We start from the raw sequence: 14,525 nt of genomic DNA, 5'->3' as shown, positions 1-14,525 counted from the left end.
CTTTTTCCTGACCTGTTTATCTAGTGATAGTGTAGCAAAGCACTGCATCCCTTTTTCTTTTATCAGGCATACATTTAACATTTTGTGCATTTTATATATCGCCAGTGTGTCGCAGTCAATGCAATTATTCCATGACAAAAAAATATCTAAAACCAGTTGTTATTATATCTATTTTTAAAAATATTAGATGATTCTTAATTTTTTAAAACCATATTACTTCGAGCCATTATGGACGGTGAAAAGAGTCGTTTGTGGCTCAGGAGCCACAGGTTGACCTCTGGGCTGGATGTTTCAAGTTACTTCACTCCAGAGTGTTTTACCTCCTCTAACAGAGATTCTTATAGGTTTGCCCTGTCTTATATGTACCTCAAAGTCTGTGTGTGTGTGTGTGTGTGTGTGCAGTTGTCTGTCCTGTCCATCCTTTTACTTGTTTTACTGTTTTTTTTTTGTTTTTTAAGTTGAAATTTTGCGAAACCAACTCTTGAGTTTTGCGACAAACAAGCACAGGTACATTTTAGCAATCCTTACAGTTAACAAGCCAGTAAGTGCACACAGCATTTCCAGAACAGCTAATTTTAGTCTAAGCTTTTTTTTTTACGTAATGGTGGACAGCAACCCCAGCAGCATCTGCACATAAGGAATGCTGTGTGATCCTGCAGAGCCGGCAGAGGCAGCTGATGTGGTCAGCGCACTGCACTTCATGGTTTTCCAGATGTCAGGTTGGGTTTTGGAGGAATCCCGTTTCAGAAGCCACCTAGCCACACATATGCGCCCCTAATGAATAATGAAGGTCTGAGGCACCGCACTGGAGTCAGAAAGGTGGATATTGGAGTGAGGGGTGTGTGTGTGGAGTTTTTGATGCTCTAAATAGAGATCAGTATGTCATAAACAGGCTCAATGTTTCTCTAGTTTTTTCCCTTTTCTTTAGAGCACCAGAGTGTCCTTATTTGCTGTAAAATAAGGATTTTATTTTAAAATAATAATAACATTATTACAGAGGTGACATTTTAAGCTGGCTTACATAGGTCTGAAGAGGCCAAGTAAGAGGTTGCTGGTCCTACATGTATTATATGTGTAGAATAAGGAGTGAGATCAAAAAACAAAAATCTTTAATTCCAAGGAAATTATTCAGACATCCAAGTCATTATGTTGTGGTCTGACGAAAACAAGGCTGAGATTTGTGGACAAAATCCTATTTGGCACCAGAACAACACTGAAGATCTCTTAGAATAACACCACAGCCACCCCAAACAGGGTGGTGGTGGCATCATGCTCAGGGGTCATTTTTGAACAGATGGAAATTAGGCTTTTGCTCAAGGAGTAGCGTCACATTTGATCCCACACCTGTAAGAACCCATCATGGTTGGACCAAAGTTGGCTGAAAAACCGACTTCTGGAAGTTGAGCAGAGTTCTCCACATAAACAAACACACTCACAGAATTCAGTCCAGTCACACAATAGGTTTGCATTCAGAGAGGAGCAAAAAGAGGAATAAGAAGAGGTGGACGACACGAGTCTGAGAACAAAAGGGTGCAATTTTTGTCATGCAACTGCGACCATGAGAACCAATTCAGTCATTTCGGCTCAACCATTTATGCATCTATGAGAAATCTGAAGAGGAAGAAAGGTTTCTATTTTCTAGGTTTATGATAAGTCAGAATTTGCTTTAAAAAGTCAACAAGAGAATCACTTTAAAGGAGAAGTCAGAAAATATGTGGGAATGTCCACATAATCCGATAAATTTTAAAAAAGATTTGCAAGGCAGAGTAAATATTGCCAAGCCACAATAAACACTGGGCTCTAAAACTGAATGAAAACTGTTTGCATGAACCAAGTTCTTGCACTTTTAAATTATTTTATGTTTCCTTCCAGCATATTCTTTAGTAAGTAAAATTTTACTGATATATCACATTTAACAAGTAAAATTAGAAATTGCTTCACAAAACACAAAGGAAATGCTCATCAAACATAAGATGAAGTAGATTTTTAGTTTCTTTTAAAAAAATAATCAATGGAATCGGCAAAGTAAAAACAGTAAGAGAGAATTCCACAGTTTTACTAGTTACCAACAAATTCTTTTCTTTTTTTCCCCAAGTTGGTTTGTGCATGAGAGTGAAAAAGATTGAAATCAAATGATTTCCATTTTTCCTCATTTTTACAGGGAGGGGAACATACTGTTTTAGATCCAGTGTCCTTCATAAAAGAACATAACAGCGTCAAACTTTGTTTTGTTTTTTTTTCAGCTCGTAAAAAAATCTCATACGTGTCTTGACGCAATGTGCGTTTTTCTTTAGCAGCACATCGCAGGGCGGATATAGAACAGGGATTACGAGGTTCCAACTCTCGTCAGCTCGTTGGCGTTGGGTTCCCTGCAGCCCTCACGGCCTTATTTGTGTTTGTGCCTTCCCTGTTCAGCGTGACACCCGCAATGTTGTTTGCTCTGGCCGGTGCTTTGCGGTCGGCGGAACCATGTGTGCTCTGAAGAAATGAACATGGAAAGAGCCGAGCAGTAAACGCTCTGCTGCGCTGTGTGCGCACCAGATGGAACAGGACGAAAAGTCACGGAAGCAGTTTAATAAAGGGGACGGCAAGGAAGAAAAGACTGACCATTTCACAAGGCAGTCTGGATTCTCAGGCCAGATATTTTATAGTGTGTGTTAACTCATGATTACAGCAGAGTTTGGTTATGAGGGCACTGATCTGTGTCCACAAACATTATCTGTCAAATACACAAAGAGCCTCATTCAGCCTCTTCTGGAACCTCTGCAGACAGACTGCGAAACCCACATTTCTTCTTGTGCAGTTGCCATGGGAGAAGAGCACAGGTGCAAAGTTTGTCAACAAGCGTCAAAATGAAAACAGATATATTTCTAGTTTGTTGTATTTTTTTTATGTGAAAAGCATATATTCAAAGGCAGTTTTATATGACACTTTATGAATATAATGCCTGGGAAGGCAAGAAGGCGTCTTTTCATGTTTATTCTAATACTGACTTCATCTCAGATCCTGTCAACAATAACCTACTTTGACTTCAGAGAGGGGAAAGAATAGAAAGGTCCAATAATTTATTTCTGTGATTTATGGGTATTTATGGACATATTTTCAGCTTCATTATGCTTCTGTTGCAGGCTCTTCCTCAGCTTGTTCTCTCTTACTCACTTATTCCATTAGCTCGGTCAAGAAACCCAACTGTCTCAGACAGAAACTGGTTCATCCCAAGGATGAAACACCTCAACACAAGCTCAATGGAAAGGTACATTCAGTCCAGCTCAGACCTCTCCATTGGACAAACTAAACAGAAGTGGATGACTCAAGAAAGATCAACAAAAACATCGGGTCAACAGTCAGCAGTCAATCAATATTATTTGTATAGCAGATTTCAGCAACAAGGCAGTTCAAAGTGTTTTACACGTTAAAAACCTAAAAACATCATAAACACTTCATACAGTCATCAAATGTGAAACCAGTAACAGACATGACATTTTGTCGAGTGCCATCGTTAGAATTGTCAGTACACATCGAATATGTTCCATTTATTATGGTTCAAAAATAACTCTGACCAGGTGAGTTTTAGTCTTGATTTAAGGGAACTCAGTGTTTCAACTGTTTTGCAGTTTTCTGGAAGTTTGTTCTAGACTTGTAGTGCCTAAAAGCCAAATGCCGTTTCTCCATGTTTGTGAAAGGGACCATCTGTGTTAGCTATGAAAAACCAACATTAAACAACTGGGATTTCATTTTTCTAACACCTACTCTGCAGCCTCAACTCATCTCCCTAAGAGGGTTCTTCAGCAGTCCGCACCTTGGGACATGTGACCAAAATAACTAACATGGTATCATTTGGGACATGTTGGAATCATTAAGCAGCAACAACTCCAACACTAAGCTGAACAGAGGCAACAGCCAGTGACTCATATGTCTGAATTGGACCTTTAATGACCCTAATGTCCCTAATGATGTGGTTGTTCAGACTACGATTTGTAAGCCTGTTACTTTCAACCATGTTCAGAACTGAAGAACCCTTTCGGACGACAGGCGAAACATTTTACAAGGGAAATAATACAGCTGCCCTTGAGCATTTAGGATGTAACAAAACTTACATCAATGAACTTCAAAGTGCATGTCAATTTGCGCTCTACCAAAGTGTTGCTAAAATGCCTTTTTATCTGTGTTTACAACAGGTTGTGATTGAGCAGAAGACAAACTCCTCTCCACAGAAACATGTTGCTGTGGTCAGTATGGAGTGTGATGTTGCTTCTGTTAGCAGCAGAAGCTGTGGAGAAAGAAGATGTCCGAGCCGGTACGGATGAAGTTGTTACACTCTACTGTTCAAGAAATAGACACACTGGACTACTAAAGTAGTATGACATGGAGGAAGTTTTGAATTGATTCAGAAGTTCTTTTGCATGTATTTCTATGTGTGCCCAGGGTGCAGCACAGCTGTAAATGACCTGGTGTACATTGTTGATGGTTCTTGGAGTGTCGGCCCGGATGACTTTGAAACCGCCAAGCTATGGCTCATCAACATCAGCAGCCAGTTTGACATCAGCCTTCATTATACGCAGGTAACACCAACATGAAAAGTGAAAATACTTTTCACGTTGGTGTCTGGAATCCTAAGTGTCATATTCTTAACATCAACCAGTGGAAACCGTATAATTCTGCTACTATTAGAATTTACAAAGACAAATCATGGTGTATGATGCTTCTTCCCAACTCCACGTGTTTCTGCTGTAGGTGGCCGTGGTCCAGTACAGTGACACACCCCGACTGGAAATACCGCTGGGGACGCACCATAGTGGAGTTCAGCTCATCCAGGCCATACAAAACATCAACTACCTGGGAGGGAATACACAGGTAAAACAGCAGGGGCGTGTCTTTTACCGCAAAGTGTGTCCTGACTTATAGCACCATCCAATCCCATTGGCACCCCTGGTAAAGATGTATACACAGCTTTAAAATATACCAATCTTTTATTGTGGTCGAAGAATTTCATATTGAAAAAACAATTAAAATTAAACCTTTGATTTGAGCTTATTGATGCAGTTTGGGAAAAGGTAAACTTTCTCTACGTCATTCTCTAAAATGTGAAAAACAAGGGAACATGGCTTTCAAGTAAGGCAGCTGTACAAGAATCTTCACACACACCATAAATGGCTACAGAAAATAGTTAATACCTAAATCTGGCATCTACAGTTTAAAGGAACTCGAACTGCAACAAATAAGGACATCTGAGGACTAAAGCTATGGAGATTATAAAGTAAAAAAAAACAAACTTCAAAGCATGCACTAAAGCCCCTTCTCCATTGTGAAGTCTCACTCTAGTTAGTCAATGTTTGGTTTGGTTCTAGCAAAGTTGAATGCATTACCATTGGTATTGTGTTCTCACTACACTGTCAGCGAGTTGCCCGCTCAACTCCTTCAGACTAGCCAGCAGCAATTAGCAAACACTTGTTGGAACTACACATTTGTAGAGCTCACTACATGAGCTACTTTTCAGAGCGACACTGGTAAAAACATTGTAAATTGTAAAGTTTTAATAGAGGAGTCATGTTGTGATGACTTCCTGAAAGCAGAGTTTCTTAAAGAGACAGAGACCCTATTTCAAAGCATTAAATTATGGAGTCAAATTTCTTTTAAGTCTTGTTTAATATGTACAGCTCTGGAAGAGACCACTTAAAATTATCAGTTTGTCTGAGTTTACTTTTAATAGGTATATGTTTGAGTAATATGATCATTGTTCATTTTATTCTATGAACTACTTCCAACATATCTCAGAAATTCCAAATGACTTTCTGGAGGCAGAGTTTCTTGAAGAGACAGAGGTCCGATTTTAAGTCAAATATCTTCTCATATGTATCATACTTGATATCTGTAGTATTTTTATATGTGATAAAATGACACTAAGTGTCTAGAATATACATAATATTGCCCCTTTAACAAAAAAGTTTTTCATTGTAAGTATATATGCTAATCGAACCCCACCCACTCTCTAAACAATACTGAGAACCTGACTAGAATAGAGCAAAAACAGCAGGACAATTTAAATAAAGATTATATGGCTTAGGCCACCAACAGAAAATTTGTCATCATTGGCTACTTCTGCGAAGTAATTATCCAAATCATTTGGCTAAATCAACACAAAACGGGCTGAGCAAAACTCTCTACCTTCTTCTATGGATTTTAGAAAATATCCCTAAAGGATTTGAGAGATTGTACAAGGTGGAATAGTTAAAGACCCCTATCTCTGTGTGTGCTGCAACAATATGAAATTGGTAAATTATGAATGCCATGGCAGTCAATAATTGTAGCACAAGTGATTAAAAAAAAACAACAACAAAAAAAACTCAACAATTATTTGCAAATGTGTAATGGAATAAATGCCCAAAATTTAGAGGCTGGGTTTGACACTGTGTTACTGCCATAAAGAATTTTTCTGAAAGCCCTCTTTAACAGTGGCACAATTACAATGAAGAAAAGAAACTAGACAGTACAAAAATATATTGACTTTCTAATACCAGAAAATGCTGCTCATTTATTTGATCTGTTTCTTCTGTTGTCAAAACAAATCACATTGTGTTGTAGGCACTTTGTGCCAGGAGACACAGACATCAAAACACAAAATTTCCACTGAAGTAGACAAATTAAGATTATACAAAATAAAACAGAATCAACAAAGCCATGACAGGACATCAGATGGGATATTAAATCAAAGGGTTTGAAGCTGAAATCATTCACATGAAATGAGCTGAAGGAAGAAGAAACAAATGAAGAGCTGTGCAACAAATGAGCCCTGCAAGGTTTCAGAGACAGAAGGCAGTGAACACATTTCATCCTGATTTCAATGGATGTGAAAGTGAAGGATATTACTTGATATTACTGTCCATCCACGCAGGGGTCAAAGGGTGACTGCTGCCTGTTTCCAGCGCTCACTGGGCGAGATGCAGGGTACACCCTGGACAGTTTGGTATTCTCACTTAGAACAATATAAAATCTTTTTTTCCTTGCCGTCTTTCCTACTTTTAAGTCCTAAATCTAAAGTTAAAGACTTGGGCTGGTTGTGGAAGGAAATGTTCCATTCAGATAGGAGTTTATGCCGCAGTGTCCCTAAGTAAACCAAAAAACAAACAGAAAAGTAGAAAGGGTTTTATAATTTTAATAAACATCCTATAAATGGACAAATATGATTTTGAGCTCAGTAAGTTGATATTGTTCTATCTGCAGACAGATTAGTGAAACAGAAACAGAAAACACATCCCTTGATTAAATTTTACAGTCAACCACAAATTTTTGGGAGTTTTATGTGACAAACCAACTCAAGGTTGTACATAAGTTTTTACAGTGTTTGAGATATAAACACCTTACAGCACGGTGTGCATTTGTATACAGTTTGTAATGAATACAGTCAATAACGATAATGAATTGGGAATACTGTATTGTTTGATTAGTAGGATCAATTGGAAATTATTTTTCTGCAAAGTGCCTTTTGTTGTGAATTGGTGCTATATAAATAAACTGTTATGCTGAATTTAAATTACACACAGATGGAACCAGATCACTAATAAGGTGACATTTTACAGATAATGACGCTATTCTTTTAATGTATGGGTATCAGAATTAAAAGCATGCCACACATTTAATATTTTTTTATACACAAAAAACTGAAAACCACAAATTATCTCAATGCCATATCAACTTTATGTGCCACTTTTTCTTACTGTATTACATAAAATGTTAGTATTTTAGGAATATAAATTGGTTGTACAGTAAAGGTTTAATGAAAAAGTTCAGGCGGAACTGGGTCGTAAACACATTTCTGATCTTTTTTTTTTGTTTTTTGCATTTTATTGGTAAACTAAGTTGCTTTAACAGTATTTTCTGATTGTTTCTGCAGACTGGCAGGGCTATCAAGTTTGCAGTGGACCATGTGTTCTCTGCCTCCCAGCGGGTCAGCCAGGTCAAGAACCGTATAGCGGTGGTTGTCACAGATGGAAAATCTCAGGATGATGTGGTAAATGCAGTCCTATATGGACATATTAAATGACTTGGAAAATTATCTGAAGTGGTTATCTTCATCGTTTTTACATTTTCTCCCTTAGGTGGATGCAAGCATGGAGGCTCGAGCTCAGGGTATTACGGTGTTTGCAGTGGGAGTTGGCAGTGAGATCACCACCTCAGAACTGATTTCTATTGCCAATAAGCCGTCATCTACATATGTCCTGTATGCCCAAGATTACACCAACATCGACCGGATTCGAGACTCAATGGAGCAGAAACTATGTGAAGGTCAGCAAATTAAGTTATTTGAAGTGCATTGCTTTTTGATATTCAGATTTGTAAGAGTTAAGGGCATTTTTTCAAGCAGCATCAAAACTTCAGTGTAAACATGTGTAATCTTTGTGTTAATTTCTTTAATATTTTCCCTCTACTTAAAGAAACACTCTTTTGTCAAGATGATAATCCAGAATAAAAAAATGTAATACCCTTTTCAGGGCAGTAGGTGGCAATAATGTTGATATTATTGCCACCTTAAAATATAATTGTCAAACATCTATTGGTTGTATTAAATATAAAAAAATAACTGGAAGCCAAATGTAACTTGTTTAGTATTCAACATTATTTAGTAACAAATGTAGCCCAACATCTAATGCCAACAAGATGAGGAAACTATGCACAAGGCCACTTTTTATTTCAATTACGAGAATAAAGTTGTACAACAGTAAAGTCACAATACTATGAGAATAAGGTTGTAATGATGCTATTTATTCAATTTGTCTTTTTAGCTCTAAACTAAACCAAAGCAAATCTATAAAACTCTATCATAGTGATGGATAGCCTCCCAGCGGGCCTCCCACTTGTCAAATTAGCTTGTTAAACAAGCTAATTTGACAAGTTCAAGTTGCATGTGTTTTTAAATACATTTGGCAATTTTTACCCTATTCTTGGTTACAAATAATTTATTATTGTAGAAATGGTGAGAATTCTAGTTTTGTCATGCTAACTAGCTAGCAGATACTAGCAATTCAATTCACATTTTGCTCTATTGAGCCCTAAGCTAAAGCAAAACAAATCTATAAAACTCTACCATGGTGAACAGCCATACCCTTCAGCACAATGCTAAGAAGCAAATTTGACAAGTTTAAGTTGCATGTTTTTATTCTACTCTCAGCTACAACTAAGTTATTATTGTAGGAATGGTGAGAACTCTACTCTTGTCATGCTAAGACAAGAGTAGAAAGGCTAGCTAGCACATACTAGCTAGCCTTTCAAAAAGACAACATGCTTTTGGTTGTAACTATTTCAATGTGTTCCACTTATGAATAACCTGTCTCTTCAGAATCGGTTTGCCCCACAAGGATCCCAGTGGCCTCTCGTGATGAGAAGGGCTTCGAGCTGATGTTGGGCATGAACATTCAGAAGAAGGCCAAGAAGATTTCTGGTTCCCTTGCTTCAGAGGCAGCCTATGCTCTCACTTCTTCCACAGACATTACCGAGAACACCAGGTATCAAGGCGTCTAAATCACCTTTTTATTTAATCAATCATGTAACATATTTAATTATCTTTAACCCATTTCTCCATAGAGAAATTTTCCCAGAAGGTCTTCCGCCTTCATATGTATTTGTGGCCACTGTACGTCTGAAGGGGAACTTTAGCCAGTCGATCTTTGACCTTTGGAGGGTTTTGTCCAAGAGTAAGGAAATCCAGGCTGCGGTGACACTCAACGGAAAAGATCAGTCTGTCATCTTCACCACCACCAGTGTGACAGAAGTAGAGCAAAAAGCCATCTTTAAAAAAGGCTTCAAGGTTGGTATAAAGAGAGTATTACATGAGCACTTTGCATTAAGTCAGGAAGAATGGATGGATATTAATGTTATTTAACCTATAGGTTGGAGTCCTTGTCAAACGGTGTTTTTGACTAAAGTCCCAGAGGGTTAGAGCCCCAGTTAAACGATAGTTAAACGACATTTAACTGAGGTCCTCAAAGGGGTGGGAGTTTTAATGTTTTTATCTTTTTTAAAAAAATCTTTTTCAAAATGTCTTCCTCTGTCTCACTGTTTCGGTGATTTTAATGTTTTTATCTTTAAAAAAAAAAAAGTCCGAGAGATTAGAGTCCTTGTCAAACGGCGTTTTGACTAAAATCCGAGAAATTAGAGTCCTTGTCAAACGGCGTTTTGACTAAAGTCCAAAGGGTTGGAGTCCCAGTTGACAGCGTCTCAACTAAAGTTCTACAGCTTTTTATTTCTCTTTCTCACTGTTTACGTTTTAATTATGTTTTTTAAATCTCTTTCTCACATGCTGTTTTTATTTTAATTATGTAAAGCACTTTGAAATGCCTTGCTGCTGAAATGTGCTATACAAATAAAATTTGATTGATTGATTGATTGATTTTGAAAACAATTTAGTAATCTATATTTAAACGACTTGGTCAGATGTTGCAGATACCATAAATTGATTTAACAGAGCGATAGTCTGAGCAGGTGGTTCATATGGAGATGTTCACAATTGATTTTTTCCAAGTCCAAGTCATGTCTTTAAAGACTGAAATAAATATTTTCTAATGAAATCCACAACATCTAGTTCACTTCTAACCCTCCATTGCTGTATGTTAGGATTCCACCCTTTCACTGTTGTCCTCAGGCCTAAATTACCTCATGAACCTTTAATAATGAGCTTTTGATCTTTTAATATTTATAATCTTTTAATCATTTAATACTTATTTAACCAGATGACAATCCAGAATTAATAATCTAAATGGTTATTTGCATTATTTTGAACATTGTTCAAACGCAATATTTGTCTTTTTCAGAGCTGGATTTACAAGGATGTGGGCCCCTGAGCAGGGGCCAGTTTTGGTGCTCTATTCTCTAAGAAAAAATAATTTTACTAATGCAAATTACAAAACATTAGTTGGTGTTTCGATACATAAGGTATGAAGTGATGGTTGATAATTTGAATTCTTCTCCAAAACAATAACTCCATATTGTTCCCATAACGTCATCACTTCCAAATACTTGAACATTGTTTATATCCACAAAATATTAATATGATCATTTTGAGTTTTATATAAAGTACATACATTCATTTAACCCTTGTGCGTGCAAGGACTGAGGCAAATGATACAAGTGATACAGGTGTGGGGTTGGTTGGACCCCATTTGTAAACACAAGGATTAAAAAAAAATGTTTTTATCTTCAAATACTAAAAATACATCCAAATTGTACCATTCTTGCTGGGGGTTTAACTTGGTCGCTAACAGTTTAAGTATGCTTTTAATGCAGAAATCCAATGATTGTCTTTCTGACTTCCAACATTTGTTACAGAGGAAATGTATGAGCAAGTCTAATGAAGAGGTCTAAGAGCGGCCTGCACAACATCAGATGTTTGAAATCTTCAGAAAAATCACTTCCAGCTGTGCTCAGATTGTTTGGGGAGTCAAACACCATCCCTTGGACAAAACCTTGGAAGTTTTATCAGATCCAAAACTTGCAGAGCTTGTAGATTTAGCAAACATAACAGCATACGCTGACTCAGCAATTTAAGCTCCCCAGGGGGAGGGAAACACCACGTACTATACAGCCAAAAGATTTTGTTTGTTTTCCCTCGCACATACAAACATAAGTGACATCCCATTATTTTTTGCGATCAAATGTTTTTATTTTAGTTGTTTTACATCCACAACAACATGTACATTACAGTATAGTTACATTAGGTGGGATACAACATAGAAATAGAAAAGGCAGTGTGACCCCCTCACCCCTCAACCCTCATCCCCAGGCGACCTCCTACCCTGTTCCCAAGGATCTCAAAGTGATAACAAATATGGAAGTGGACAGTTACAAAGATTAAAACATCACTTACAGTTACATATTGAAAGGATTACATAGGATTATGTTGCACCCTTTCTCTAACCAAAGAATAAGCTGCATCCCAAGCTCTGTAAGTGAAGGTAACATAAATACTGGATTGTGCTATAAAATTACACTGTGTGACTGGAAAACACATAATACTGCCCCTTTAAATCTCAAGAGGTAGAACAAGAGACAAATTCACAAAGTACGAAAGGTGTATTTGTCTAAAATGGCTCTGCAGAAGCTAATGTGCTGCTCTGCTCTCCAAAAAAACATGTTGTGTCAGAAAGCGGTTTCTCCAAAGTTCAATCTTCCTTCCTTGTACCTATTATAAAGGAACCTCCCTGCTGCGACTTCCAGAGACGTAAAAATAGCATTTATTTACACACAGTGTGCTGCTATTTTCAACCCTCCGTTGAACCGGTGAAGATGGGATGTGACAGCAGCCGGGAAGATGCTTAAAGAAAATGTTTCATCTTCTGGACCACTTCCGCAGTGGAAAGAGGTCTGCGGCTGTGCAGCAGTTGGATCGTGACTCTGTTTGGGAAAAGCCTACTGGAGGTTGATTTTTCCTACACCTCAAAGTGAGGTGAGGAACAGGGTGGCACTTATGCACTGTTTGTATTTGCTCATGTTGGATCTAATTTTGTTTTTGTGAGACACAATGGGGAAGCCTGTCATTAGTCACTGTGGAAATGGTGGCTTATAATCCAAGCTAAACAACAGAGACTCTGTTTCTTCCTTCCTCTCTGCGTTTTAAAAATGGTTTGTGATGGAAAAAGGAAGAACTTTTTCGTCCCTAATGGCTCACTATTTGCGGATCATTTTGGGAATACATGTTTGTGGATTTGTGAGCAAAATTACATGAGATGAAACCCATGTGCACACATGTAAGACAGCCAACAGACGGACGGTCAACGGAAGGCTGAGTGAAAGAAAAATGAACACATACCAAAGTGTTTCCACATTCGACTTTGTTAATGAGCAGATGGTCACACAAAGCTGCGTTTCAGCTGCTCGGTTTATACACCTTTAATGTGCCATTAGGGATAATTTTGAAATAATGGCAGTACTGGTCTGACTCCTATTCTTTTACAGACGCTGTATGATGGGAAATGGCATCAGCTGAAGATTCTGGTGAGCCCTCAGCATGTCGTCAGTTTCCTTGACGACGAACTGATCCAAGAGATCACGCTGAAGCCCGTGGAGCCCATTTATATCAATGGAAAGACGCAGATTGCCAAGAAGCGGGGGTCACAGGTCACTGTACCGGTATGCGACAAATTCTTATTAACTTTAAACCCCAGTGAAGGCGGGCCCTTCCTGTTGGTCGTTGGTCGGACTTTGTGCAGACCCCACCTGCTTCAAAATTGTATCAAAAGTGATTTGACCTGTCCAGCACAGCTGCTTCAAGAAGACAGAGAGTTTTTATTTGTAATCAGGGTCAAATTATTTCCGACATCATTTTCCTACATTCAGTATTCCTTATTTTATAACCAAACTTTTATAGTAAGTAGAACAACATTTGACCAAAGATTTTTTACTGAAAACAAAATTGTTTTTAGTGAAAAAAAATATCATACTTGACAGTTTGAAACAAAGTGACTAACAAATACTGTTTTTATGCCCGAGAATAAATGTTTTCAATTGAGCCCCAAGAAACATTTGAAAACTAGATGCCTTTTTATTAATACAGCAAATGTGCAAAATCCTTTACAAGTTTTGGATTTGCAATTAAAAAAAGCCCCACAATTTTCTACCAATAATCCTTTTGACTGATTTTGCCCAACTTGACAAAAAGCTTACAGAGACTTCATGATCCGTTGTATTTATGGTTTGGGTTTTGTGTGGTTTTCATTCCTGTTTTATTTATTATTTTTGGTTGTTGTGTTGTATCCTGGATATTTAGTTTAGAAGTTTTCTTTAAAAAATGTAAGTTTCCTGGTGTCTGAGAGGCTGAACTTACAGTATTACAAAATTATCAATATATTACTTGAAAATGATCTCAAAACAACAATGCTATTGTTTATTTCTGGGACTATTTAATGTCCAGCAACATTTGTTATTGTGACAGGCCCAACCATGTATCAGTTTTATTTGTCTTTTCCATTAAGCAGTGCTTTGTGTTTGTCCGTCCAGTCATTTGGCTCAGTCTGGTTTTCTCTGAGTGTTTCTCCTGTTCTGCTGGTCCAGGTGGAGATCCAGAAGTTACGTCTGTACTGTGATCCTCACCAGAGCGAGAGAGAAACTGCTTGTGAAATCTACTCTGTGGTGAGCTGTTTGCCATTTTAATCTCTCAAATATATGAAAGTTGCACACAGGAAGTTTGAATATATAAAATGTGTGTGTTTTTCTCTTTTTCTTTTATCCTCAGGATGATGAAAGGGTAAGGCAGATTTTTTTTTCCTTTCCTCATGCATTTTAATTGGGCTTTTCTTCATAACTGAGCACCACTGAGACTTGGATGTCGCTACGGTGACATCACTTATTGGTTTGTTGACTTCTGTTCTGAAGCCTCAAATTTCCATTTTGGTAATTTAAGTCTTGGTTTCTGCACATATTATTTGGAAAAAGTTGAGAACAAATTTTCTGTTTGACCCAATATATTCATATAAATGTATTACAGGACTGCTTTTAATAGAATCACATAACAGAAGTAGACTACACTTAACTTTTTG

At 37.6% G+C, this 14,525-nt stretch overlaps 1 protein-coding gene across 1 annotated transcript in view; it reads left to right on the top strand.

Moving 5' to 3' along the window:
- Window positions 1-14,525, top strand: part of LOC103143964 (collagen alpha-1(XXI) chain) — a 56,790-nt gene that overhangs the window by 2,766 nt on the left and 39,499 nt on the right. The window contains exons 2-11 of the mRNA XM_016675617.1: window positions 4,179-4,297; window positions 4,426-4,562; window positions 4,735-4,854; window positions 7,892-8,008; window positions 8,097-8,283; window positions 9,335-9,500; window positions 9,580-9,802; window positions 12,946-13,119; window positions 14,041-14,118; window positions 14,222-14,233. Coding sequence (XP_016531103.1) covers window positions 4,219-4,297; window positions 4,426-4,562; window positions 4,735-4,854; window positions 7,892-8,008; window positions 8,097-8,283; window positions 9,335-9,500; window positions 9,580-9,802; window positions 12,946-13,119; window positions 14,041-14,118; window positions 14,222-14,233 — 1,293 coding nt within the window. The 5' untranslated portion in view covers window positions 4,179-4,218. The remainder of the gene's footprint in view (window positions 1-4,178; window positions 4,298-4,425; window positions 4,563-4,734; window positions 4,855-7,891; window positions 8,009-8,096; window positions 8,284-9,334; window positions 9,501-9,579; window positions 9,803-12,945; window positions 13,120-14,040; window positions 14,119-14,221; window positions 14,234-14,525) is intronic.

The sequence above is a fragment of the Poecilia formosa genome, unplaced genomic scaffold (assembly GCF_000485575.1).
Source record: "Poecilia formosa unplaced genomic scaffold, Poecilia_formosa-5.1.2 Scaffold118, whole genome shotgun sequence".
NCBI classification, from domain to species: domain Eukaryota; kingdom Metazoa; phylum Chordata; class Actinopteri; order Cyprinodontiformes; family Poeciliidae; genus Poecilia; species Poecilia formosa.
This window is presented reverse-complemented; position numbering and strand designations above follow the sequence as displayed.